General features: G+C 46.5%; 2 protein-coding genes across 7 annotated transcripts in view; one reads left to right on the top strand and one right to left on the bottom strand.

Moving 5' to 3' along the window:
* Positions 1-25,120, bottom strand: part of LOC135911343 (uncharacterized) — a 609,973-nt gene that overhangs the window by 292,541 nt on the left and 292,312 nt on the right. The gene's annotated exons all lie outside the window — the stretch shown is intronic.
* LOC135911353 (GTP-binding protein Rhes-like) lies at positions 1,159-18,750 on the top strand. Of its 6 annotated transcripts, none has more exons than XM_065443590.2 (3): positions 1,159-1,458; positions 14,750-15,260; positions 16,468-18,750. In XM_065443590.2, exons 2-3 carry the CDS (start codon positions 14,892-14,894, stop codon positions 16,813-16,815), a joined length of 717 nt encoding a protein of 238 aa, XP_065299662.2. In that variant the 5' UTR covers positions 1,159-1,458; positions 14,750-14,891; the 3' UTR covers positions 16,816-18,750. The 6 variants fall into 6 exon arrangements, with proteins under 6 accessions (XP_065299662.2, XP_065299659.2, XP_065299661.2 ...); XM_065443587.2 differs by lacking the exon at positions 1,159-1,458 and adding an exon at positions 4,429-4,734; XM_065443589.2 differs by lacking the exon at positions 1,159-1,458 and adding an exon at positions 7,844-7,994.

The following is a 25,120-nucleotide window of genomic DNA, read 5'->3' on the forward strand; positions in this document are numbered from 1 at the left end:
ATTTTCACCCGGCGCCGACTCTTGACATTTGTCACATATCTCCGTTGAACTGCTTTTACGCCAACCAGCGAAGGACTTTCGGCTCTGAAACGTTTAATTTCATTTCATTTTATTTGTGCCCATTTACAAGCAAATGGAGGGGGCCAAGGTAAAAGCTATTCCAATGACGTGTTTTCTGGTGGTTTTCCAAGAGGATAATTGCTCGGTTCATTGCACAAGTGAGCTTGTAATATGGGCCACGTTGTAAAGTCCCACTCAACGATTACACGCGGTTGGTGAAGTTCCAAAACATCGGGGGAAACAGAAGGGCACACACCGGCGTAGTACCTTCGTTTTGGCATCGCACGCAACGCTGGCAACCCGACCGTAATGTGCAGACCACGCAACAAAGACACAACTCGCCCATCTTACTGAGGTTTTACGCAAGAAAGTCTTTTTTTCTTTCTCATATCGGTGGCTATTGGACTGTCGCTGCCTAAGGGCGAGGGCAGACACAAGCACCGCCGGACATCGGCAAAGAATGGGGGGGGGGGAGTGCTAGCACGGTGACAGTGAATAATGGGGAGGGGAGATGAACGTCCCTTCGATTGAAGACGTGTTGTTCTACGGGGCATCACGCAACAAGCCACGAGCCTCTGGGTCGGACGGAGTGAAGATGACCTGCTGAGGAGGGTAGACGAGGGGTTATAGTCTCTCCACTGTCAGAAGGAGGACGGAAAGCGAGTCGACAGGTATGAGCAACCGGACACCAGGCGCGCGAAGCAGTGAGGATGATTGGGCGTGAAGGTGGTGAGAAGTGGGCGAGGAACTACGTGTGAGGGAAGGCGCGCCTGCGAAGTGTTGCCGAGGGAACGTGGGAGAATCGGGAGAGGCGGGACTGGGGAGAGGGTGGGGATGACGGGAGAGAAACCCCGCCGACGTTAGCCACGTGCTCACGAGGCAAGGCACGCGAACACGCGCGCGCCGTGTCAGGAGAGAGCGACGACTTGGGAAAGGCGGAGAAGAAAGAGGGGGGGAGGAGAGGCACGGGAGAAGGAAGACAAAGGGTGGGAAAGAGATGACACGCGCGGGCGCTAGCCCGAGCGCGTCGCTCTCGGGCGCGTCATATAAAAGCACGGGTCCTGGCTCGCCAACATCGCCAATTGTTCGCAACGTCGAAGGAGGCAGTTTGTGAGCGCGCTGTTTAGGAGACGCGAGCTGGAAAAAGCAGAGTTTCGTTTTCGCTTCGCTGTTCGGTTAGCGAGATCCTGTTGGCACTAGTGTCTTGGACTGTTGAAACTCTTCAAACCGAGAGGAATCATCGTTGGCACCGGATACAGCTGCCGAGAAAAGAAACCCTGTAGAAGAGCACTTTTGCCGAGAAGTACCAGTGAGATCATTGGGACCTGCTGATTTGATCTGAGCCCGGATACAAGTGGATGCCATACAGCTGAATGCACTGCACGACAAGCCAGCCTGGTAAGCCCAAGTGAAAAGTTATTTGAGAATGAATGAGTGCTATTTGAGAATGGCTGAGAATGTTTGCTGCACCACAGCGACGCAAGGAAAACCTATATATTTAGTTCTGTTTCCTCACGCCTGCATTTACGACGCCCGCATGATTCATTTTCAGGTTCGTAGTTTTTGGGCTACAGAGTGCCCAGCAGTCCGATTCGTCCGCAGAATGAGGCGCGTTTTCACGGAGCTGTCAGCAAGAGATGTACAGCGTGGGAAAGAGCGCAGCTGATGCGGTCCAAGATCAAATACCCCAAAGCATGAGTGCATGTCAATCGTGTTCAAAAGCAATGTACGTTTATCAACACACGTTAAGCAGCAGGCGTAGTCGGTAAAGACGTGTACGTTAGGCATTGTTCAGGACAACATTCATTTGGGATAGATGGTGCATACTTGACTAGGAAGGAACAGGGCCAATTATGACGACCACAAGTGCGGAGAACGACACAGGACGCAGGTGCTGTGTCGTTCTCCCCACTTGTGATCGTCTTAGTTGGCGCTGTTCCTTCCTATTCACGTTAGTCATGTCTACGTGAAACGTTCGTAGCTGATTTCTTAGCGCGAGAGCTCAAAAGTAACTCGCTATGACCCTCTTACCTTCAGGACTAGACCGAACAAATCAATCCATGCCTTGGACGTCCCACGTGCAGATACAATATTGTGCTTGTATACATCCCGATTTCTTTTCTTCACGGAAAGTTCTTCGTTGCGACTCAAGAAACTAGCGCGTAGACTTTGTGTAACTGAGCGCCTTCCGAAGAAAACAATGGAGAAATATGCGTAATATATCCTTGTATGCAACGGTTCCAGGCATCCATGCATAGTTTCTCTAACAAGGCAACCAACAGGCCGTTTTTAAACATGTGCAATTCCTGTTTGCGGCGTGTCCAAGAATTCGCGATTGAAAATTGTGCCTTGTTTAAGATTCAGTTAATTGTTTCTGCGTATACTCATTTACTTTACAAGCTCTGAACACTGTCACTGCGATAAAGTTAGCTGTCACTTTACACAATTGCATTTATCAACAGGCCAGCCCATACAATTTCTTATGACGCTGCTCAGAGATTAATGTGGCGCTACCACAGAGTGAGTTCCTAAGGGAGGCGTTGCCGTACTGTGTAAAAAAAGTAACAATGCGTGAGAGCTTAAGGTTGTCCTCAACGCGCCTTTTACTGAAACATCGCTAATGCTACCAAATAAAACTTCGTTGGAATTCGGTCGGTTCACGAAGTGCTGATACTATCGCCAACTGTTTTGAATTGACGCTCACTCATTTCCACGATCCCGTCTACCGTCTACGTTTACCTTTGAAGTGCTAATAGCGAATGCTTCTTGAAGAGATTTGCCATTAGACTTCGAAAGGCGTTGTACCCGAGATCTATGCCACGACCAGGAGGTAGTTTCCTTAAATTCGGAAATTTTCCTTCCTCCCAACCCCGCGTAGAAACTCTCTTCTAGCTTTCCGCTGCTCTCGAGCGAATGACAACATTCTGTTTTCTTTCAAAAACTTAATGCCCCTGGCGGGTTTTCGCAGAACTGACTCGCTAACAAAACGTTTTATTAACCTGAAGTACAATCACACCGTTTTCATACAAACAAGGCTGCTGTGGTGGATGGCAAGGTGCAGTCGTCGATTTGAACATCATCAACACTATACTTGTCTTGTAGAGCCTATGGTGTAACTGGCACTTGCGTGTCAAAAGGGCGGCATGATGTATACCAGAAGACAAGTTCATACTTAGGCACTTGTTCTGTTGGTCTCATTGTGTTACTGTGACCTCTTGCACGTCAACGCACATGCGAGGAACACAAGCCGCCTGATGTGAGGCTCGCGGTTTCTGGGCTCCGCGAGGAAGACGTGTATCAGGAGCTCCCACATCACGACATTCCCTGCGAACAGAACATCTCCGCAGCACCGCCTTTTTGTCTAGCTCGTGGTCAAAAGCTCAACCATGTAAACATCCGTGTGCATACATCATGCCACTTTCTCATGCACCGTGGTGGCAGAGACGCCATGGTGCAAGTTCCCAGGTCGCCAAGTTCAGCTCCAGGCTACTCAGTCTGCTTTTCAATGGTGATGCAATGCCGAAACACTGATGTACCATGTCTTCAGTGCTCACTAAAAAATCCCACCAGAGTGATCAAAATTATTCCACAGCTTAAATCTCTACACTCCCCCTTCCCCCCCCGGCCCGCAACAAAATATGCACCCGTGTGTCTTTCTGGGATGTCGATAAATCAATCACTCAATAGATCGATCGATCAACTATCAACTAATGAATCAATCGACCAATAATCAAAGTGAATAGCTGCTCTGTTTGACCCAGAAGAAATGTTAGGGAATGATCGAGCATGTACATTGCAAGAACTAAAGAAAAAGCAGGGCAGAGCAACCATCCTGCCCAACTCAAAAATGTAAAGCACTTTTCCTGACAGAACTACATGGTGCTGATGGCCGTGCTCCTTTCCAACAAATCGTGCGCAGCAGAACAGAGCCCGGTGATGCGACGCTGTTAACGAAGCCGCGGCGGCCACAAATATCCAACGCGACCTACCTTTCTCGCCCCCCTGAAAAGAACAAAACGACAAAGAGACAAATAGAAAACACCTGGCTAGCCTAAAGTCGCTTGCTCGGTCCCCAACATTTGCCCGCTCGCACCTCTGTCAATGTGTAAACATCCACGCCAAGCTTGGTGGAAAGAGCGATAAGACGAGAGAAGGAATAAGGAGGAGGGTAACAGCCTCTCTAGAGCACATTTCGGGAGAGGGCGCCGCAGGCGCCAGACTCCCTCTGCCCTCCCCACCCCCCTAGCAGCACGCCCAGAGCATTACGGAATGGCGAGGGCGAAAAGCGAGAGAGAAAAAAATGAGAAATGAAGTTGGAAGCAAGACGGAGGCCGATGTTGACGCCGTTTCTGGAGAAAGCACAGGTGCGGCGAAGGAAAGGGCAGGCGAGGAGTCAGCCTACGCCGCCTCATCGAGTGTTACAGTCACCCTACAAGCTGACAAGCCGAGCGCTTTGCCACCGAGCAGACTAACAGAGTTGGTTTCGTATCTTGGAACCTAACAGAGCCGAAATATAGCAGCGGTGTCGCTCCACCACAACACTGTTCTCGACAACCACGAGGGACGCGTTGCGGTTGCAGGCTTTGCCTAAGGATTCGTCGTCGTGTCACAGCTTTCGCTCTCTGGCGAGGTCTTCATGGATTCGACGAATGTCCGGCGGGGCTCGCTGTTTCGGTAAGATCACTCCAGCTGCCATGCTTTGCGTGTGCGTGTTATTGCGTGTACCACAGCTTCGCCTGTTGAACCTTAGCATATGTTGCCGTCTTTCGCTTTGGCGCTGTAATATCGAAAACGCGACTACGGACGCGTAGTCGAGTCTAGAGGAAACAACGATGCACCTGCTGAACACTCACTGAGCGCTTATTGTCGAAAACGTGTAGGCGCCCAGAAGTGTACAATATCGCCAAAATTCTAATTTAGGCGCGGAAACCTTATCGCCAAGACCATAATATCGCTTTACATAATCTCCACAAAAGCTTTTGCTCGTGGAAACCTCAGAAGAGCAATTACTAGGTAATTTGTTTCTAGATAAATGTCCTGCAAATCCAATAACATTTCGCTGTTTCTTTTTAAAGAATGTGATTGACATGGCGAGAAACAAGAAGCGAACAAGTTCTTTTCATTTTGCTTCATGTAGAACGGTGTTTGTGCTTTGCGGAAATGTACACCGATAACAACCGTTTTGAACACGCCCCGCCCGAAGTGTCAGAGGTAAGCTGACACACCGTGACGTAGCTCAGTTTTCTGCATAAATCCCGTGAACAATACAACAATACAAAAAAAAACGCAAGAAAAAACGGCGACATGAACAACGAGACGCCAAATACATGAATACGAATCATTCTTGCAGACAAAAAAAAAAATATGAATACTCGGTTGCTGAAAGAAATGCATCGGTACGTGGCTTGCACACGTTTAGCCCTTTCCTTCGTCGTGACGAACATCCGCGCAGCGAGTGTCAGGCATACCTGAGCAAAGCACCGTGATTCACCCCGCCTATGGATTAGTCATCCAGGCCCTGTATTCACAATGCCGTTCATAGGTAAGTACTGCCCGCGATCCGCCTTCACCTCGGTGATCGTTTTAGCGGCACTACTGCTGGCGCCCAGATGCCAGCCAGTGAGGAACGTATCCTAAGGACGAAATGCACTGTGCCATATATAATTGCGGGTGGAAGCGTTTTTCGTGTACTAACTTGAAAGTATATTTAACGTATTTCTGACTTGTATAGCGGAGTGGGCAGATAGTAATTAAATTCTCTTTTGTGCATTGCTTACATTTAACATCAATGACTTTATTATCACTATATTTCTTTCATTTACTCTTTCTTTAAAGATTACCGTTCAACGACTAGAAATGGAATATTCGAGGTATTTTATACGTGCACTGTCGACGCGAGCTGTTGTTTCAAAGAGTTATTGCTCCTCGAAAATCGATGCAGTGGACCACCATATTTGTTTACCTAAATTTTCTAGTCCATGCGCCCTTAGGCTATGTCCACTAGTCCACCAGCGTGGCGCCAGGTGGGGCTGCCAGTACAGTAGGCCTTGTACAGTAGTTCCTAAAGGAATGGGAAAAATCGTCATCATCATCAGCAGCAGCAGCAGCCTATGAACTCCTAATCTCATTTCACATAAGTTCCCTTAAATATGTGGATCATTTTTTTGCAAATGCATTCCACTTTCTCTAAAGACGAGAGCATACAAAGTCACTTAGGAGAAAGGCCAATTGAAATCAGGCGCCATAAAGAGCGTAAAATCGGGTCCAATAAAATGCACGCGGTATACTCGGAGTAAATCATACCAACCATACCCAATAGTTGTCGAATATATCACTCGCTTCCAGAAATCTATGAAGAACCTCTAGGCCTTGCCTTTGCAATGTTTTTGTTGGTCATGACAAATGGGATCTTTCCAAACCTTAAGGGCTGGCGGTCTAGCGCGCAGCCTGTATATATCAGTGGCTTTCTTTGTGGTGTCCCGGACACCCTACTAGAAAACCCTACTAGAAAACCCTACTAGAAAAACCCTACTAGAAAACCCTACTAGAAAACATCATGTGGGGGTGCCCTAAGCACCCCCTTCCCCCTTTCCTCAAACAATTAATATCTAGTGAGGAGCAGTGGGAGGCTGCCTTGCGCAGCTCCAGGCCCGATCTTCAGGAGGCCATCCTGGAGTGGGCTGAGAGGATAAAGGAGGCCTACTTCAAGTAGTTCCTCCCCCCATCCTCTATTCCATTGCCCCCTTCCCTTTAAAGAGGGATAAATAAAGTTTTTCATCATCATCATCATCATCCGCATAGACACATTTCTGACCACTAGCGCGGCATATTTAATTGAACAAATGTTTCGTCAATGCACTGCCATCTTGTTGATTACGTTGCGGTGAGACTAACACTGGCAAGGGCAATATGACAACGAAGAGAACAAGGACACAAAGGGACGCAGCGCAATTCTTCTTATCATCTTGTCTACCCGTGCCATCTTGTCTTCCTCAATAATCCCGACTATTCAGTCTGGGTATCTCAGGTGTCGCTCGAATGTCATGCATTCATCTACGGACTCTAAGAAAAAAAGATATCTGTCGGATATTGAAAATAGAGGTGTGACTGCCCGAACTTGCGCTAAGCTCTCGACTTCAACCGACTTACCATCGTCTTGTGCACAGTAGCATTAGCGGCGAAAGCTACGTAGGACGCATTGCCAGCGTGTCTTCGTCACCAAGTCACTGAATTTATACATCACATCATTTATACATCAGTTAGGGTCGATAGGTGCTCTACGTCATGGAAACCTAAAACGGTACTCGCTCAGACGCACTGCCTGCGTCACAGCAGCCTGGGCTGGCCCACCATTTTTTTATTTTTAGCCATCAATTAGTCCTGTTTGCACTGCATGGCTTGGAATAATAATTTATTAGTCACGAAAGAAGGCGATGTTCGCATCTGGCGGTAAAACAAAATGAAGAATACAGTTCTCCCGAATTGGTGGAGCTATAGAGACACGGAAAAATCCCAGTTCAAGAGACTTTCTTTGATAAAAACACTTGCGCTCACCAAGGAAATGCATATGACTAGGAAAAAGTTTCATTGTTTTGTGAACGAAGACTGACCGCCTCTACTAACGATCCAGCTTGAGTGTAAGCTCGTGCGCTTAATAACGCAGAAAACAAAGAAACCTAGAAATTAGCGTTCTTATTCGTCAGCCCTATAAAATTTTGCAGCTGCTTGGCTTCGTGCCGCAGTAGGGGAATGCTTGCAAACATTCTGCAACTCTTTAACGGATTTTACGAGGTACACTCGTTTAAATGCGAAAGCTCATAATGAGAGTCGAGATACGAAATCACTGATCGAGTAGAGCTTTAGTTAGGCGTCAAGCCCCGACAGCGATCGTCGATTAGCGTTTTCGCCCTGTGAGCTGCACGAATGTGTATCAGGTAGGCAACGCATTATCTTTGTTCGAAAATACTCACCTTGGTAGCATCACAGTGGCAGTAACGACATCTACTTGTACCACGCATTAGATCCACTTGTCTTCCTCCACAAATAGACATTGTTGCGACTGGGGGTTCGAAGACGTGGGATGCTCCTTACTCGTGGATGGGTAAGTGAACGTGAGGCTGGGCCCGATATTCAGAACGTTTGACAAACAGGTTTACATTTACATATGTACAAGAAAATTCAAAGTAATACAGAAAAGTTGGTGGTGAAGTTGTAGCAACCGATCACCCCCGCCGTCCGTTGCTCCTTTTTATGCCTTGCGTGATCATTGTTCAGTCACTTCCCCCAATCCGGAGTCAGGAGACCGATGACATCAGGTCCCACCAATCCGGAGGTCGATTGCCCTTTCCCACAAAAAGGGGAGCTCGGATGGAAACGCACTCACATTACTGGGCGCAAACAGGGAAAGGAGGGGAACGTACGCCGACTCCGACCGTATTCTGACAGGTGACGACCGTATCATCGCACTGACCGCGCCTCCGGCTTGGACATGCCAAAAGTGTGCGGCTCACAGGTGATGGCCGTATCATCGCACTGACCACGTCTCCGGCTTGGACGTGCCAATTTGTGCGACTGACACGTGATGGCCGTATGATACTAATTGCTCAAACCTCTCCTGAACGAGGTACTCCCGCTGTTGGTCATAACTCACCCGTGCTGAGAGCCATTTTGCCGAGGCCGTCGGCCCGCTCCCCATAATCGCGCCAGTCGCGCCTGGAGGTTGTCGCGGGGAGAACGGCCGGTCACCACAACGTCTAAGGAGACAGCAGCCTTTAACAGGGTGGGCGTAGTAGCCTGTGTGTGTGGATGGCGACGTCGTGCAAATCACAATGCGGCAATTCGGACCAGAATGCGCGGGCAACTCGTTGACGCGAGTACATGGGCTTGAATTTCACAAGGCGATCAAACAGCTTCACGGACACGTCAAGTGTCGTGGAACGGGCAACAGACAGCGTCATTGCCAAGAGGAAAACTGATTCTCTTAGCGCAGTTTTCCTCCTAACTGTGTTGATCTGAGTCCGCACGTTTATCCTATAAAAACATCTACAAATATCGTTACCGAAAAATGCGTTTATGTAGCGAACGTCGCAATCGTGCGCCTTGACGAGTAATGGCACATTCCCACTGAATAACTGCGTCAAGGTAGTAAGTGGGTGTGCAAAGTCAACCGGCGGGGCTGCTCAACAAAACAGCCATGACAGTGTTTTAACGCTTCCAAAGCAACGACATAGGGACGCAAATTTATATTTACATATATAAACACTGATCTGTGTACACTGCGGGTAAATATATAGGCACTGATTCTGTAAATCCCCGAAGTCGGCCTGGCACTCCCTCAAAATGCATCTAAACCGTCACAAAATTCATGTTTTAGCCGAATATTGTACAAATGCTTCAAATGTTGGAAAAAAAATATCTTGCACTCATGGTTCACACAGACATTTCACCTAATAGATCTTTTCGTGTGGTGAATATAGGGAAAGCCCAACGCGTGTCGAAGGAACCGTTGTCCCGATATTTCTGTGCTGCATCTAATTACACAAAGCCGCACCACTTTGTTTGCCTCCCTCGCTTCCCAAATGCGTGCGTTATAATACCAGGCATCTCGGGCCGGATTCACGAGGCTTTGTCGTTCACAAGTGTTAGTTGCCGTTGGCTGGCCGCCTTCACTAATTATGTGTGCAGCGTGATGATTTACTCAGAATTTCGCTTACGAACAATTCTGGCGTAGGAGGTTTCTGTGAATGCGGGCCCTGGTTCTATTCAACATTGCTAGCATGAGATCCTATGGTGTTTGCTTTCTTTCTTTCTTTCTCTCTTTCTTCCTTTCTTCCTTTCTTTCTTTCTTTCTTTCTTTCTTCCTTTCTTTCTTTCTTTCTTTCTTTCTTTCTCTCTTTCTTTCTTTCTTTCTTTTCTTTCCTTCTTTCCTTCTTTTCTTTCTTTCTTTCTTTCTTTCTTTCTTTCTTAGACGGGCAGATGTTCGAATAGATGAGTAATAGCTGCGATGATTAATTCACCACTGAAAAAAGAAAGCTAATACGTCGGAAACAAGGGAGCACTGACGTCATATCACGAGCGATGGCAGACAACTCTCGTTGCTTGCTTGCGTGCCTCGGGTCTTGGCGCAGACAAAACAACAAAAGATCGGCACCGAAATCGTGACGGGGGGCTCGAGCAATAAAGAAGAAGCGTCAAACAGTCCCTTCCCGATACTCCACTTTGTCTGTGTGCGTCTTAAGTCGCCCCGGAGGCCACGGAAAACGGACCGCCACCACGACACGCCGCATCTGGCGCCCACCGACCACAAAAGTTTGCGGACCACAACGTCTGCGAAAGCAAAACAAAAACAACGCTTAATGTGTTCACAAACTCACACCGATGCCTGGTATTAGCACTTCCAGCCTCTGCTACAGAGCGTGTGAATAATATTGCGATGATGTGCGTTTTTCCTCTCTATAGTGGTACGGGCGGCTCAGAACTTCAACGTCCGCACACTTTTGTGGTCCACTGTACACAACGAGAAATGCGCCATAAATTTCCTAACACTCGCAAGAATTTGTCCTCGGATACTGACAAAAGCATATTTTCTTAAAACAACGACAGCGGTTAACGCCGTACGTCTTACGCCCACATTTGCGGTTGGACTGAGCAATAACGTGGCAGTAAGCGAAGAAGCGAAGCGAAAGCGTCACCATATCTGTAAGCGTCGATGCGCGGAAATTTCCGACAAAAATTAGTGTGCCCGTATCAGCGATAGGCGGGAAACACGTCCTGACAATAAGTGAAATAAGCCGACATCAATCATGGTGCCAGCAAAGCAAAGTAGGCTTCCCGCTCTCAACGTCTGCCACCACTGTTTAACGTCATTCCCCAATGAAAGAGCGTCATCGCCAGAGCTTCATCATATCGTAAACAACAGGCAGCATAAGTAACGCACGCTCTCCAGGCGGCTCTTATTCACTAATGGTCCGATGCGAAGCTCAGAGCAAATAATTGGTCCGTTTTGCCTCCAAGGAGACTTGAAGAGATCGTTCCCCCGACGCTATCCTGTGAATCTCCGCTATGCCCTGTATTACCAGACTACTTCGGCTCCTCAGGCCTACCTGGTGAGTAAGCTTCCGCAAACCATGGCCCCGCGAACCGAAGAGCTCGGTACCACGTGACGCAGTAGGCAGAATACGTCTCGGCATGTCCTCGCGCTGGTGGCACGAACGCTCAATCACGGCTTGTACTGTTGGGCTAGTGAAACGTGAAAGCGGTGACGTGACGAGGCCTTGACTGCAGGAGTCATTGTCCAGTCGCATCCGATTCCATCAGCAAAGTTAGAAGGGCAAAAAAGAAAAGTTCGGCACGCTGGGACTTCTTACGAACGGTCGTAGTAACCTAGCCTTGTCGGGTAGCTCCGCCGAAGCGGCCTCGCAGTGGGACGGAGTATTCGGCTAGACTGTAGGATCAGCTTGTGTCCCGCAGCCACCGTCGCCCGGCACGTCATTCCTGCCTCGAAAAACGTGGCTGCTGTCGCCTGCACCACTTCGGACTCGCGACGGGGCGTGAGGTTCTGTGTGTCTCGTACAAACTCCTCTTTTTTTTTTTTTTACCGGAACTTTATTGATACAACTGGTGTGAAATGCGTACAAACGATTGGCGCGGCCCATATAATATAAGAACGTATTTGCCATACGCGTTTTCACATGAAATATACGTTCTAATAAGCAGTCATTCCGTCTCTAACAGTCGGCAATAAGCTCTTAATTAAGAGATCGGCTAGTACGGCATTTAATTTTTCACGGGTCGACGACACATCAATACACGACCGCATGGAAATCGTTGTCGACGAAATGCCGTATCATGAAGACGTAAATGGGCTCTGGCGTCATTTACTGGGAGTCGTTAATGATCGTTTGCTCAAATATGCCCCCCCCCCCCCCCAAATAGTAGGACTGATAGACCAAACCCATGGATAACACGAGATACTATTCATCTAAAACGGAAAACTGTCACCTGAAAAACTGCCACCTAGCTTGCTTGAATTAATCATGTACGCCGTACGTGTTTTTCATTACATTAAGACTTCTACATCTCCTTAATATTCTTTTTCTTCCCCAAAACTTGTTTAACTGCCCTATATTGTTACCCGTGCATCTGCTACATGGCGTCCTAGCTTTAGTAACAATATGGGAGTGCAATGTCAAACTTGCACGCATCGACGCTACGTGGCGCGCATGTAACATCACGTGTTTCCTCGCGCGCTACGACGCGTTTATAGGGCTTTCTGCACTGCATGGAAGCAAGAGCTGGGGGGGGGGGGGGGGGGCTCAGCGGTAATTAGCTCACTCCTACGCTGCAGGTGTGGATTCAATACCGGCAGGAACTGTGCATTTTTCTTTTCACATTCTCGGCGATAGCTGCTACGGAAACCGGATGCCGGTGGTGGCGAACACCACTGCCACCCGAAAGGGCTACTTGGAATAATCGCATAACAGCTTACAGTGAAAAAAAAATTATATGCCCGCTTCTTCTCTTGAGCAATGACAGTTTCACTTACTGGGAATGTGTTACGTATACCAATACCAGACAAAGAGAATAGGACATTCTATTACAATACGGAACCAAGTCGATAGACCTGAAATTTATGCTTTTTAGCGAGTTTCTTTTTTTTCATGTTTGTTGCGCGTCCAAAGCTTGAACTGCTACTGATATCAACGCAGGCATGGCAATTTATGCCATATATATTAGTGGTGTTCGTTTTCTTTTGTTTTTCCACAACGCTTCCTGTTGCCTTGTGTCATAACGACAGCAGACGTTCCACCGTGAGTGATGTCAGGCTTACGAAATAAATTTCTGCTGCGATGTAGGACGCTTTATGTCACGTTTTCAACGTTCTCATCTGTAGACACTTGTGAGACTCGTCAGATTCGTCCCCATTTGTGCGCTGCAGACGCTCGAAATCGCTGATCTGCAATCAGCGCCCGGAGAACATTGTTCTCTTTGACGTACCGACAACACTTTCTCCGTTTAATGGGCGCGACATTCTCATAGCGGCAACGAGGACAGTCGCTTCGTGATGGAGAAAACATATTGTTGCCGCCGCGACGCGACGTAAGCATTGCGTCGGATAGTTCTGCCGTTTTTCTCGGACATCCTTCGCCATCGAGCCCCCCACGATACGCAATCTAGTGCGATGCCTCGAACGTCTTACGATAAACAAAAGATGAGTCGTTCCATTTGAACAAAGGATATGTGTTGCTTGTTTTTGTAATCCTTCGCGAGGACCCTCGACAGCTCGCCAAGCACTCCCGTACGTTTACCGAAAGCATTCCACCTGCTGCAGCTCGAGGAGAGTTCTCGGCAGACCAAGGCGGCACAGCTGTCTCTGGGAGCGCGCATGAAAGGACCTCGTAAGACGAGCGCTGTCACATATATTCACCGTTTGACGGCAGCGAGCCCTTTCCCCGCCAGCTGCTGGGTGTGTGCGCGCACTCTCGCTGTGTCTCGACCGCGACGTTGCGCTCGCCTCAAGAACAGCTTCAGGCTCCCGTCCACGTTGGGTATCGCGCGTCGTAGGGATAACGCTTATAGAAATAATTTGAGATTCTGACAATCTAGCGTCTTCGCACGTTAGTGACACGGACGGAATATGGACGGGGATTTCGAAAAGTGGTGAGTTGAATGAAAGACCGTCTCTGCAGCCGAGGGGAACCGCGAGGCCGCCATCTTATGCTCGTAGCATCCGCCCTGTTTTCTCCTCCGACTGTCACGCCCCTGTGTATGATGACTTCCTATTCAGCAAGGGTGAGACGGCGTTGAAAGTAAGACAACTGTGCTTGCGGGTTTCCTTGCTTGTTAGGAACACTGGTTGCATGTGGGATTAGCTTGAAAGTTTGTCACATCTGCGCTTTTGTGTACGGTGATATAATATGGAGGGATGTTCACCTGCGGTGTCACAGATATAGCTGAAGCTATCACATTGCTTGTTGCTTGCTATGCATTCTGAGAAGCTAAGCGCTGCACAACGCGCACAGTGCACAGCGCTGGCACAAAACGCGCAAATATGCGTTAGGATTTGTTTAGATAACAGAACGAATGGGTGATATTCTAGTAAAGATCAATAGGAATAAACAGTGTTCCATTGTATTACTCTAGTAGGCCGCTGGATACCTTCTTTACGCACTAGGTGAACTGCCAAACTGAATTTCTTGCCCCTAATTCTAAACAGAACATTCCCTACACCAGTTTCCTCTCGCACACGGTGTGTGTCGCTTGTCTATCTTTCCTGGCCTCCTAAAGTAAAGCCTGTCTTATGTTTTCATCGCCAGTTGCAAAGTGCCCACGTCTTCTTTCCAGTATTATTTGTTACCTTTCATGCGTCAACACCATACGTAAGTTTTTGTAGAAAGAATAAATTATATATAGCCTTCTTCGCAGCAATCACTCACTGCTATTGAAACATTATCGCTAAGCTACCCATAAAATTTGGTACTGCATTCCGTATGGGATCCAGCGACTACGCCATCGCCATCACCCCCCCCCCCCCCCCTCACTCCCCGTCACTTTTAAGGCAGCAAACTGGACAATTGTCTGGTTCACCTGCCCCATACCTTTGCTAACTTCGCTTCCCTATGTCGTTAGTGCAGCGAAACGTTTCCGACCAACTGACCTGTTCGTTCTTGCTTTTTTTTCTGAAACGCAGGTACTCTCAAGTGGCCCAGGACGCCCTAGAAGAAAGGGGAGATTCCTCAGCGCATCTCGCCAAGTCCGAGAGACCGAAGCGCGACCGTGGTGGCAAGAAAAAGCAGCAGCAGCAGCTCCCGGACAACGATCACGCAGACAACATGCCAACGCTGAGCGGACTGCACCTGCCGTCGTCGAGTCCCACGGGCACCGGCGGAGTCGCTGCCCCGGGCGTGGCCCAAGCCTGCACGGTCGTTCGCATCGCCGTCATGGGTGCGGCCCGCGTGGGCAAGTCGTCGCTCATACAACAGTTCCTGTACGGCCGCGTGCCCAAGCAGCACAACGCCACGGTGGAGGAACTGCACAGGCGAGACTACGGTTCCACCAACGGCGGACGCCACAGGCTGACCCTCGAGCTGCTTGACACGAGTGGAAGTTACCAGTTCCCGGCCATGAGGCAGCTGGCCATCACCACGGCGCAGGCGTTCATCCTGGTCTACGCCATCGACGACATGGAGTCGTTCGAGGAGGTGCGTGAATGCCGAGCGTGACTCTCATCTTAGCCACGGCCGCGTGTGTTTTTTTGAGTGGCGTCGAAGCCGATGATAAACACATTAGAACGCCGCCACGCTGAGCCAGATAGGCCTAAGCAAAACGCTCGCTGTAGCAAAAGCTTTCCCAGAAGACGGTCATTCTAGGGACTTGCTGGAGCCAGCAATGATGACGTTAAAGAGACTTGGCTATCAACTTGGCTTCTCTATAGACGGAAACAACGCAGTGCCGTCGATTGCATTACAGCATAAAAAATTTTGGTTTAAAACTTGGATATATACGTTAGCCATTCTAAGAAAACTGCAGCAGATCGAAACGGGAACAACAGCCATTAGATTGCGATGACGGAGGATGCAAATTTTTGCCATGAAGCCCCAGCAAACATACTGTAGTGTGGAGATGTCGTCTTTTTCGCGCATGTAAACTTTCAGAAAAAAAAAAATTACTCAGCCAATGTACCGAAAATCTATAGGCATTACACTGTGAAGTAAGTCTACAGATTTTCATAGACTGATCAATATTCGTGACTTCTTCAGAGCTCACATTTTGTCTCTAGTATTTATAAACTTTAAACAGCCATTCTATATTCTGTTGACCGTTATCGAAGAAAATAAATATGTTGTGAACGACTTTCACTCATTGACGTTGTGCATGTATGATACTAGAGAGCAAGCCAGTAATAAAGCAAAATTGGCTGCTACAGGTAGAAAATATTAGCGATGCTTAACATAAATATATATGGCTGGTTTTTCTTTCATGGCAACAGGCTCAGGCAGTTTTCGTCGCACAAGCACGCTGCAGGCCCAATGACGTTGTTCCTTAAATCTTTATCATATTCAAATGAACAACCACGTCAAAAAAGTCCCAATCGTGTCTCGCACAAGTGGCTGATTTCATCACTGTACCGAAGGTTATTGCCTTCCCGAGTCGAACGTCATACACACACTCGTTAACCTTTGTTACACAAGCAGTACAGTGCGTTAGCATTTTGTTAGTAGTTCACCTCGCTAATGATGATCTTCGGGAAATGCATCACTAAACACGCCATCAGCGCGTAAAAAAAGCTGCCAAGATTCATTTTCCAACTTGCGTTCTTCTTCAATCACTACCGTTTTCCGCAACTGTCGTGGCGTTTTCTGTCGAAACGGCACAAAACTGACGTCTTTCATTGGGGTTCCTCCTCAGGTTCGTCGGCTTCGCAACGAAATCCAAGAAGCCCGCTCGGAGCTGGGCAAAGGCATGCCACCGGTGGTGGTCGTCGGAAACAAGGCCGACCTGGCGTTCAGGCGCCGCGTGGGCTACGAAGTGGCCGAGACCGTGGCCACCATCGACTGGGAGCACGGCTACGTCGAGTGCTCGGCTCTCGAGGGCCTCGACGTGGCGCAAGTCTTTCACGAGGTGCTCATGCAGAGCAAGCTCCCCGAGGTCCTGACCCCCTCCAACCGGCGGCGGCAGTCCTGCCCGGCGCAGGTCCACTCGCACAAGAGGCTCTACAGCAACGGTGCCAAGAGACACAGCTGCATAATTTCGTGAGCGGCCTCATGAAACCGCGGAACATTGCGTGTGTGTTCTTAGCTATATCGCAGAGTTCAAACGAACTACGTGGTACGTTGACCGGCGGCTTGAACGGGACAGCGAAGACCACTTTGCTTGCTCCATTGAGAAGGAAGCCCAAGACGACCACAGTGTGTAGTCACATCTAGGGGTTGGCGCCTGATAAAAGTGAAGGTTGCGTGATGTCGTGCCTTTCCGCTGTTCAGATAAGCGTTATAATGACTTCTAGCCGAGAGTGTTGGTTGAGTCTTGTGAAGGACAAAACATGCTGCACCTTCTTCCCTTCTTCGAGCACATTGTTTTCGAGGTCTTCGTCTGCTTGGCAGTGGTACTCTAATTGCACAAGCTCTAGCGACGCATTGTCTGTGACGCGACCTGTTGACAAGCAACTGCAGCAGGCGTCCATCGGAGTTGCACGACGAAAGCCCTCGGGTTGCTCGACGTTTTAGTGGAGTGCAATGTAAAAAAATTAATCCAATTGCCCCCGGAGACCCCTGAGTAGGCCCGAATTACTCAGCGCCCTAATTAGATGCAGGTAGCTGTAAAAAAAAATTGGCATGTAGCGTTCACCACCACTTCTCTAGGCATACCAACGTACATATATATTCAATGTGGTGCGACTGAACGTCAAGACTCTGGACATGCACACCTATGACGTAACAATGAACGTGATGAACACGAGCGGACAGGCCACGTGTACAGAAAAGTGAGATGCCTTATTCACACTATGTGCTCGCTCAATGAGTCGACGCCTTGTGCTTCCATCACGCATGGAAATTTATGTGAGCCTGTGGCGAACGCGTTGCTTAAGTTTGCTACACAGGCAACTGCGATGCTGATGTTGATGTGTTGCCCAGTTTCCAAAAGGATAGTTCCTTCTACTGTGTAACACGAACTGTCATTTTATTCACTTTCTCTTTTGATGACGACAGGCTTCTGCAAGTAGTCTGTTTGAGGCTCCCTCTGTGGTGATGCCATGAGAAGTGTTTTAGTGAACATTTTCCATTACATAATCTTCGGCACACAGCCACATGTTGAGGCATTACGAACACGACAGGAGATCTCCATTTTTGATACATGTTGCGCTAGACACTAAGAAGGCGTGTTCACTGATGCACTGGTACAAAGGCTTGCCTCCACGTGATGTCCTCGTAGACATTTCCAGTTGGACAGGCAGCGCGAGAGCATGCACATATCATTGAGCCGGTGACGCATCACTTCTCTCTTTTGGACCATCCTGCTGCTACGAAATGTGACAATGGATTAGCATTTTGTGGGAGCACACTTTTCTCGGAGATCAAAGGAACAGCAAGTGTGGAAGTCTTTTCGCCGAAAGCTTTCATGCCAATATTGAGACACAGTGAGAGCGGAATCGGTAACGTGATTTAGCAGACTCGTCTAAATGCGCTACAAATCACAATGGTTTCCTACGCTGCGTAAGACTTCGGCCTATATGTCGGCACGACTACATGATTAACTGATTAAATGCGTTTTCATTCACGCTATTTAAATGTTGTTATTGTCTGTGTTGCATTGTTGTGAATGCATTGTATTTGTTACATTGTATTTCTTGAAACAAGGGGAACGGTTGTATCTATATACAAGATCAAAACGTTTCGGTTGTGCACATCAAAGTAATATATGTAAATACACAAGCGACTTCAATGTATGGGCTCCACAATTTCTCCTGCTGCCCTCACTCGCAGGGATCCACGTGTGTACGTGCTGGAATCCACCCTTGTGCTATTTAAGCTATACGCGTTTTACAATGTTATATATTGTCCTGTCATTGTAATATAGTCCTGTCATCGCAGTATTTATTTCCTGTAAAATAATATCTGCTCTCACCTTTTCTTTCTTTCTTTTTGCGCGCACTGAACGAGTCTTCCAATAAAGAAATTCTGACAACAAAAATTTTTCATTTTGTGTTTCATGGTTTCTTCCAAAGTGTGGTTCCAAAGGAGGGATGGGGAAAAGCTACATCCTGCTGACAACACGGTTTCATAATGGTTCTTAAAGGATGAGGTAATATCGCTCTCGCATGAACGCACACCTGGACCTACATAGGCAACAAATATCTTCGCAATAAATTCAATATTTTGGGTTGAAGGCATTTATCATGTGCGACAAGTAGGCATTTCTGAAACACTAAGAATGGTTCAAGTGTGTACCATTATATTAGATTTTAAAATACAGAATATAATTTTTTTTTAATTAAAAGTTAGTTATGCACGTGTTGAAACTCGCTCGGCTCTGCAAGAAAAACCCTACAAATAAACACACGACAGATGTTTCACACACAAGATTCTTTTGTCCTATAGAACTATTAAAAGATGCGCTAATCTCATCTGGAACATTCATTTGTAAAACAGGCATGCGCGGGCTCGTTGAAGGAAACAGTTCAAATAAACGCGCGACATAGATGATTCAACAACGCAATTGTTCTCTTCTTCAGAACTATAAAAAGGCGCACTTAGCTTGTTCTACACATTTATTTCAATAGGAGGCTTGTGCAAGTTGTTTGATCCTTCCAGAAAGTACAGCAGCCCAAAGTCACACATGTAAAACCAATGTTGTTCATAAAAAGTTGAATATTGGGGACGATAGCATATAGCAAATTTTGTTGCAAACGACGCATTATTTCCTGTCAGTTACCAATCTGTGCAAAATGTACGGTATAAGAGAAAGCTTTCCATTGAAATCGAGGTTACAGTGATGGTCAAAGTTTTAAAGTAATAATTTTCGCTTTGAGTGACAGCAAGGTCTATTACGATGCGGCAACCATAAGCGAACAGCAATACATGTTCCACTGTAGCGTACGGGGAATAGGACTGTTACGTAGTAATTCCGTTATATGTAGTGCAATCTGGTCATGAACCGCTGTTTCTGATAACAAAATCTGGGCTTTATTTCCCTATCCATGCTCTGCACAATATTGTAGGGATCAGAACTGTCAATGACAGCGCATGATACATTGAGGGTTACACATAATTTAACAAATGAAAGCGGTGTTCACCGCCAAACTATACATTAAGTCAAAATAGCCTGGTAATATATGGCTAGGGAAAACCAGCAGAACAGGATTGAATAAAATACAATTTGTTAAAGGGTAAGGGGTGGAGTTTAGTGTTCAATACTATTGAAACACTATACAGCCATGAAAGGGGAAAATCGTCACACTCCCGAATGTAGTACGGAGGTACAAAGGAACCCCCCTGCTCCAGGTTTCTCAGAGAGAAAGCTTTACAGTGGAGGGAAAATGTTCCTCTACTGCAAAACTTTCTTTTTGTGAGAAACCCCTATGGGTTTCCTTTGGAGCTGCGTGCTACATGAAAGTGTATGACAATTTTCCCGTTCATGAACCTTCCTCCTCCTTCCGGAATAACGCAGAACAGATTTGCAATATAGCCCCTTGCCTGATGACTTAAATTATACCTAAAGCTTTGAAAAGTGCTAGCATAATTTTAATCAATAAGCAAGTAAACGGCAAAACATTAAAACTAAAAATGCCCATAAGCTTTGTATCGGTGGTCAGTATAGTTCATTATTTTACAACCCACAGAAAAATGTTGCACTATTCTCTCAGATGACGTCGCTTTCTCAAGCAACGCTGTGGGCTCGAATTAGAAAATAATTCAAAAAACAATAACACAGAAAGTGCAAAGATAGGGTTCAGGATTTATATTACCAATGTATAACCGAAAAACAACTCCTCTCTAATGCAAATAGGAACATATTGTTGACATTCGTTTCTGGTCAAGGGGAATACATTTGTGAAACTACAACATGTTTTACATGGTTATCGCCAAATTACTATAAAAGCTATTACTTAACCATTGGCTTGAAAAGCTATCCACCGATGAATCTCTACTCCAGCCTATCAATAATGCAACTATCGGCTTGGAACTAAGATTCCCATGCTTCAAACAGCATTTTAAGGCATGAGACTCTGTCTGGCACTTGTGATGCATTGCATCTTGCAGGGATATGTCCAACAAAAGCTTGGCAAAACAATACTTCATGGTTGGTTGTTAGATTACTCCATTTGTGAAAGTGCACAGTTAAAAGGCCATCATTAAAATGAACATTGTGGAGCAGGAATTAGGACACGGACAATATAAAAGATCACGGACAGACGTGCACTTCCAACTGATATTATTATTATTATTATTATTATTATTATTATTATTATTATTATTATTATTATTATTATTATTATTATTATTATTATTATTATTATTATTATTATTATATGGAAAAAGGGATAGAGCAAACTGACAACTGCCACCGATAGGGGCACAACGCCTGGAGGGAGAGAAAAAAGTGGAAAAGGAGATAAGGCTAGGAAACAAAGAAATGCGAAAGAAAATAATAAACAAACGAGCAAATCACAGAGACACATGCACAGAGAAAAGCAACGTTATATAGTTACCTTACTTGCGAAAACAGCACGAAAAGACAAAGGACCAATAATTGCGGCAGAAAGATGCGGAGCTGACTAAAAATATACGTTTTTATACGAAGCACGAGAATAAGCAGACCGGTACAGTTTCCACGGGACGGAAGATAAGACTAGATGCATGCAGAGCTGAACAAGAATAGCAATGTTTATTCAAAGCACGAAAACTACACACACTTCTCTGTCACGTGTAACCGAGAAACCTGGTAATTTCTTTTTACTTCGAATAAAAATTTATGTGATTCAGTGCTGCATCTGTCTAGCCCTATTTTTCGGTCTTTGTTGCTTCGCACTATATCACAAGTATGGAATTGCAACATGCCCAACGTATGCTTATTTTAAGATATATTACTCTTCCTGCTAGATTCCTCGTTCTTCTCTAATCTCAATTTTCTAATTTGGATCGAGTTTCGTACTATGCTCACTCGTATTAGTTGCCAGATTAGTCCGCAATAACTACAAAGCGGGTGTCCCTTGAGCTGATGCCACTCAAAAACGTGTCGATTTCACGGCGACAGACGGGTGGCGTCGTCTGCTGCAACATCGGAGAGCGCCGTGTGTGTCTGCTCCAGCCGCGACAGGTGGCGCCACCGTTTTGCTGCGGTGGAATTTAAAGTCTCTCAGTGGTATCACCGCAGACGACACTCATTTCGAATTTGCCATGCACGAAGACGCCAACAAAACGCGGTATTGCACAAAACTTCGTGAAGAATGGCTCTTGGGGAAAAAATTGTATCCCAGATCAGTCACTGGTTTAGCAGGAGATGCGGCGCTCCTCTTGATGCCCCACACAGTGCTAACGTGGGCAATATGACAACGAACGCAGAAGCGCGTCTCAGAAAGGCGTAAAGCTATCTCAGGCAATGGAAGGCCGCTAGAGGGGCAGTTGCGGTGAGCAGCAGACGCCTTCATTTCTGAACGCAAGCAGCATGGCGTCTGCAGCTACCTCTGGTAATGCATTTCGGTAACAGAGAAAGTAACTTAGCATTCATACGCAGCGATAAAAAGTGCTTCCGTGAGAACTGCATTGACGATGTGATGGTGAGCGCAGTCGGAAATTGTACGGCAGCTAATCGGTCATGGTCAGCGTTTGACGTGGCACTGTCCTGATTGTAGAAATGTATGGTGGGGGGTTCCATCGGTGAACGTAAACAGCGCCTCCTATTTCAATTTGTTTTTGATGCTGGCCGCTACATATTTTGTTCCTACCTGGGTTTGAGACCCTCTGACTCGCACTCCCGCGCCTTCTTACACATTGCTCAGTAAAACTCATCCGCCCATACAAAGAAGTACAAGCAAGAAGAGCATCCGCAACCTTGTAAGTAAAATTTACCGAACATGTACGAATCACCTTGTTTTCAGATAAAATACGCCTCGGCCAATGCACGCGCTAATGTGTCACAACTTCGCTTTAGAGGACGGGTCGCAGGTAACGTAGGCTCACACGTGCAAGTCTCAAAATGATACAGCATATGCGGGCTAGTTTCGTTCTGTACCCATTGAAACATCTTGCCATCTTTGCCCGTTCTTTGCCCACTTGACCAATAAAGTACGCATAGGTCATTCTGGCGGATGTCATCTAAAGTAAACTATATTACACAATGTAAGGAACTTTTCGTTGGCAGTTTTTCCGCATTGTTCCAGCTTACTATCCAAGTCAGGTCGCTTGTGCTCATCAAGCCCCACAAAGTGAAATTCGAAAGGTTCCTTCTGAATTCTGCAATTCGACATCGCCAGGAAAAGAGAAGGCCGGTAGTCCTTCCTTATTTTCATAGTGTGATACGTTTTCTAAATAAGGCAGCGTCTAGGTTTGGCATTCCCGTAGTTTATTCTGAGCCTTGTAAATCAAAGAGTACTTGTAGCAGTGTGATAAGAAATCGAAATCAAAATTTTGTCGTTCAAATAAACAAGCTAGATTTCTGTGAAATATTCTATAAGAGTTCTTGATGACATTCTCTCAATCTGTGACATTGTTTACACTCGTTACACTTGGCGATACGCCAGTGAACGGTTAGAAGAGCACACGGTGACAACTAAGAACAGTAGTGACTCACAGCTGCGTCATCTGTGTAGGGCTCGAACGTGTTCACCTGTGCTATGTGCTGCACGTCCAAATTCTGAAACAAAGTTGTCACAAAGCCGCGCGTCACTTGGCCCAGGTCTCTTTTACTAAGAAACAAGATGAATCGTGTAATTGAATCCTCTATTGTGCCCCACAACATTGAGGGTTTAGCTCCATTGGAGAACATTTTTGGTCATACTTTCATGGATATTCTATTTCCTGTCCCTCTGGGCACGTGTTTTTATTTTTGGAATTCTAATTATTTTCTACTTTCACATATATTCCCCCCTGAAACAATTTCCCACTTCTTCTGGTATAATATATGAAAAAGCCGGACTCCCCAACACGTTCATAAAACCACAATGTTCACGTAGCTAGCTAAACCAGATAATTACTACCGTTTTTCGTTACAAACGAGAAGAAGAGAAACCGAGGGGTCCAATTTTGTTCGTCACAACAGTTTCAAACCAAGTGATAGCAGAGCTCAGGAAAGCGTACGTGAAATGTTTGCCGTACCTGATCGAAAATTGCGGTCCACTATTCTTACCAAACTCAAGCAGCTTCTCGCGCGAATTGCGAGTTGAAACGCAAAAGGTCCTTATTTCCAGCATTTCCAGCCATTCTTTTTTCACTTCTGTCTGGCTGCGAGAAGTGCGCCTTGTAAATTGAAACCTACTAAATTTGCAACTATAAGCCGAGGCTTGTCCGATAAAAATTTGTGTAATCTGTGCGCCCATAAAACCGAGCATCATCACTCAGCTGCGTGTTTGAATTGAAAGGGGAGACTGAACTTTGCGTTCAAAGTCTCCCCAGGGCTCCGAGTGCTTATGCAGAAATCCGTGAAAATATAGACTTTCTCGGCGGTACCTATTCTTGAATTATTCCAAGCAATTATAGTGGGACGCAATTAGGAAACGGACAGCATCTGATAGTTGTCTGGCAAGTACGACATCAGTGCTGTATGGTGAGTTCGCCTGTTTTTTTTTATACATTGGTCAGCCTGTTATAGTGTCGGTCCTTTGGTGCTGAATATTACTCTATAGTTGTTTAAAGTTGTTAAGCCGGTCACCATATTGGCTCTGTTTTTGTTCTATATGGAAATTCAGTAGTGTTAAAGGAGCCACCAAGTCACTGCTTTTGTTCGCGTTTTTCTCTAGGTTCTTGATTAAGTTCTATGTCTTCTCCCAGTTTAAGCAGCTTCATAACACGCAGTCACTCGCACAAAAATTGTCCATGTATATGCATCGCAGCGCCACAGTGCTGGACATAAGCATGCCTCAGCTATTCTAGCGAATTGCCCGCGTTATTCAGTTATATAGGTCAAGTAGTCACAGGAAACTATGATCACTGAGGGCAAATTTCAAGACAATTGAAAATGGGTTCTGTGTATACTGCAGGCACACGGATAACCAGTCCTAGTAACTCGCGGATATTCTCGAGAAAGCCAAACTCTCACTGTGGGGTTTCTATCGGCACTCAACAATGATGCAAAAGTTCACTTCAATGATGCACTGCAATGACTAACTTCAATCAATGCAACATTCAAAACGAACGAAGAAATGACAAGTGTAGGTGTGGAGGGAATGACTGTGGTACAGGAAAGAAATCAAATGGATGTAAGTAGTTTACATTGAGTGGAAGAAGCACAGGTGAGCATGGCATTTCTTACACGGAGTCTATAGCCAGCAATCTACCTCAATAGCGCAATGACTGCCCGCTTAGAGGAAACACAGCTGAGGGCAGTAGGGAATCCAGCGATGAAA

Source organism: Dermacentor albipictus, chromosome 8, assembly GCF_038994185.2.
Source record: "Dermacentor albipictus isolate Rhodes 1998 colony chromosome 8, USDA_Dalb.pri_finalv2, whole genome shotgun sequence".
In the NCBI taxonomy this organism is placed as follows: Eukaryota; Metazoa; Arthropoda; class Arachnida; order Ixodida; family Ixodidae; genus Dermacentor; species Dermacentor albipictus.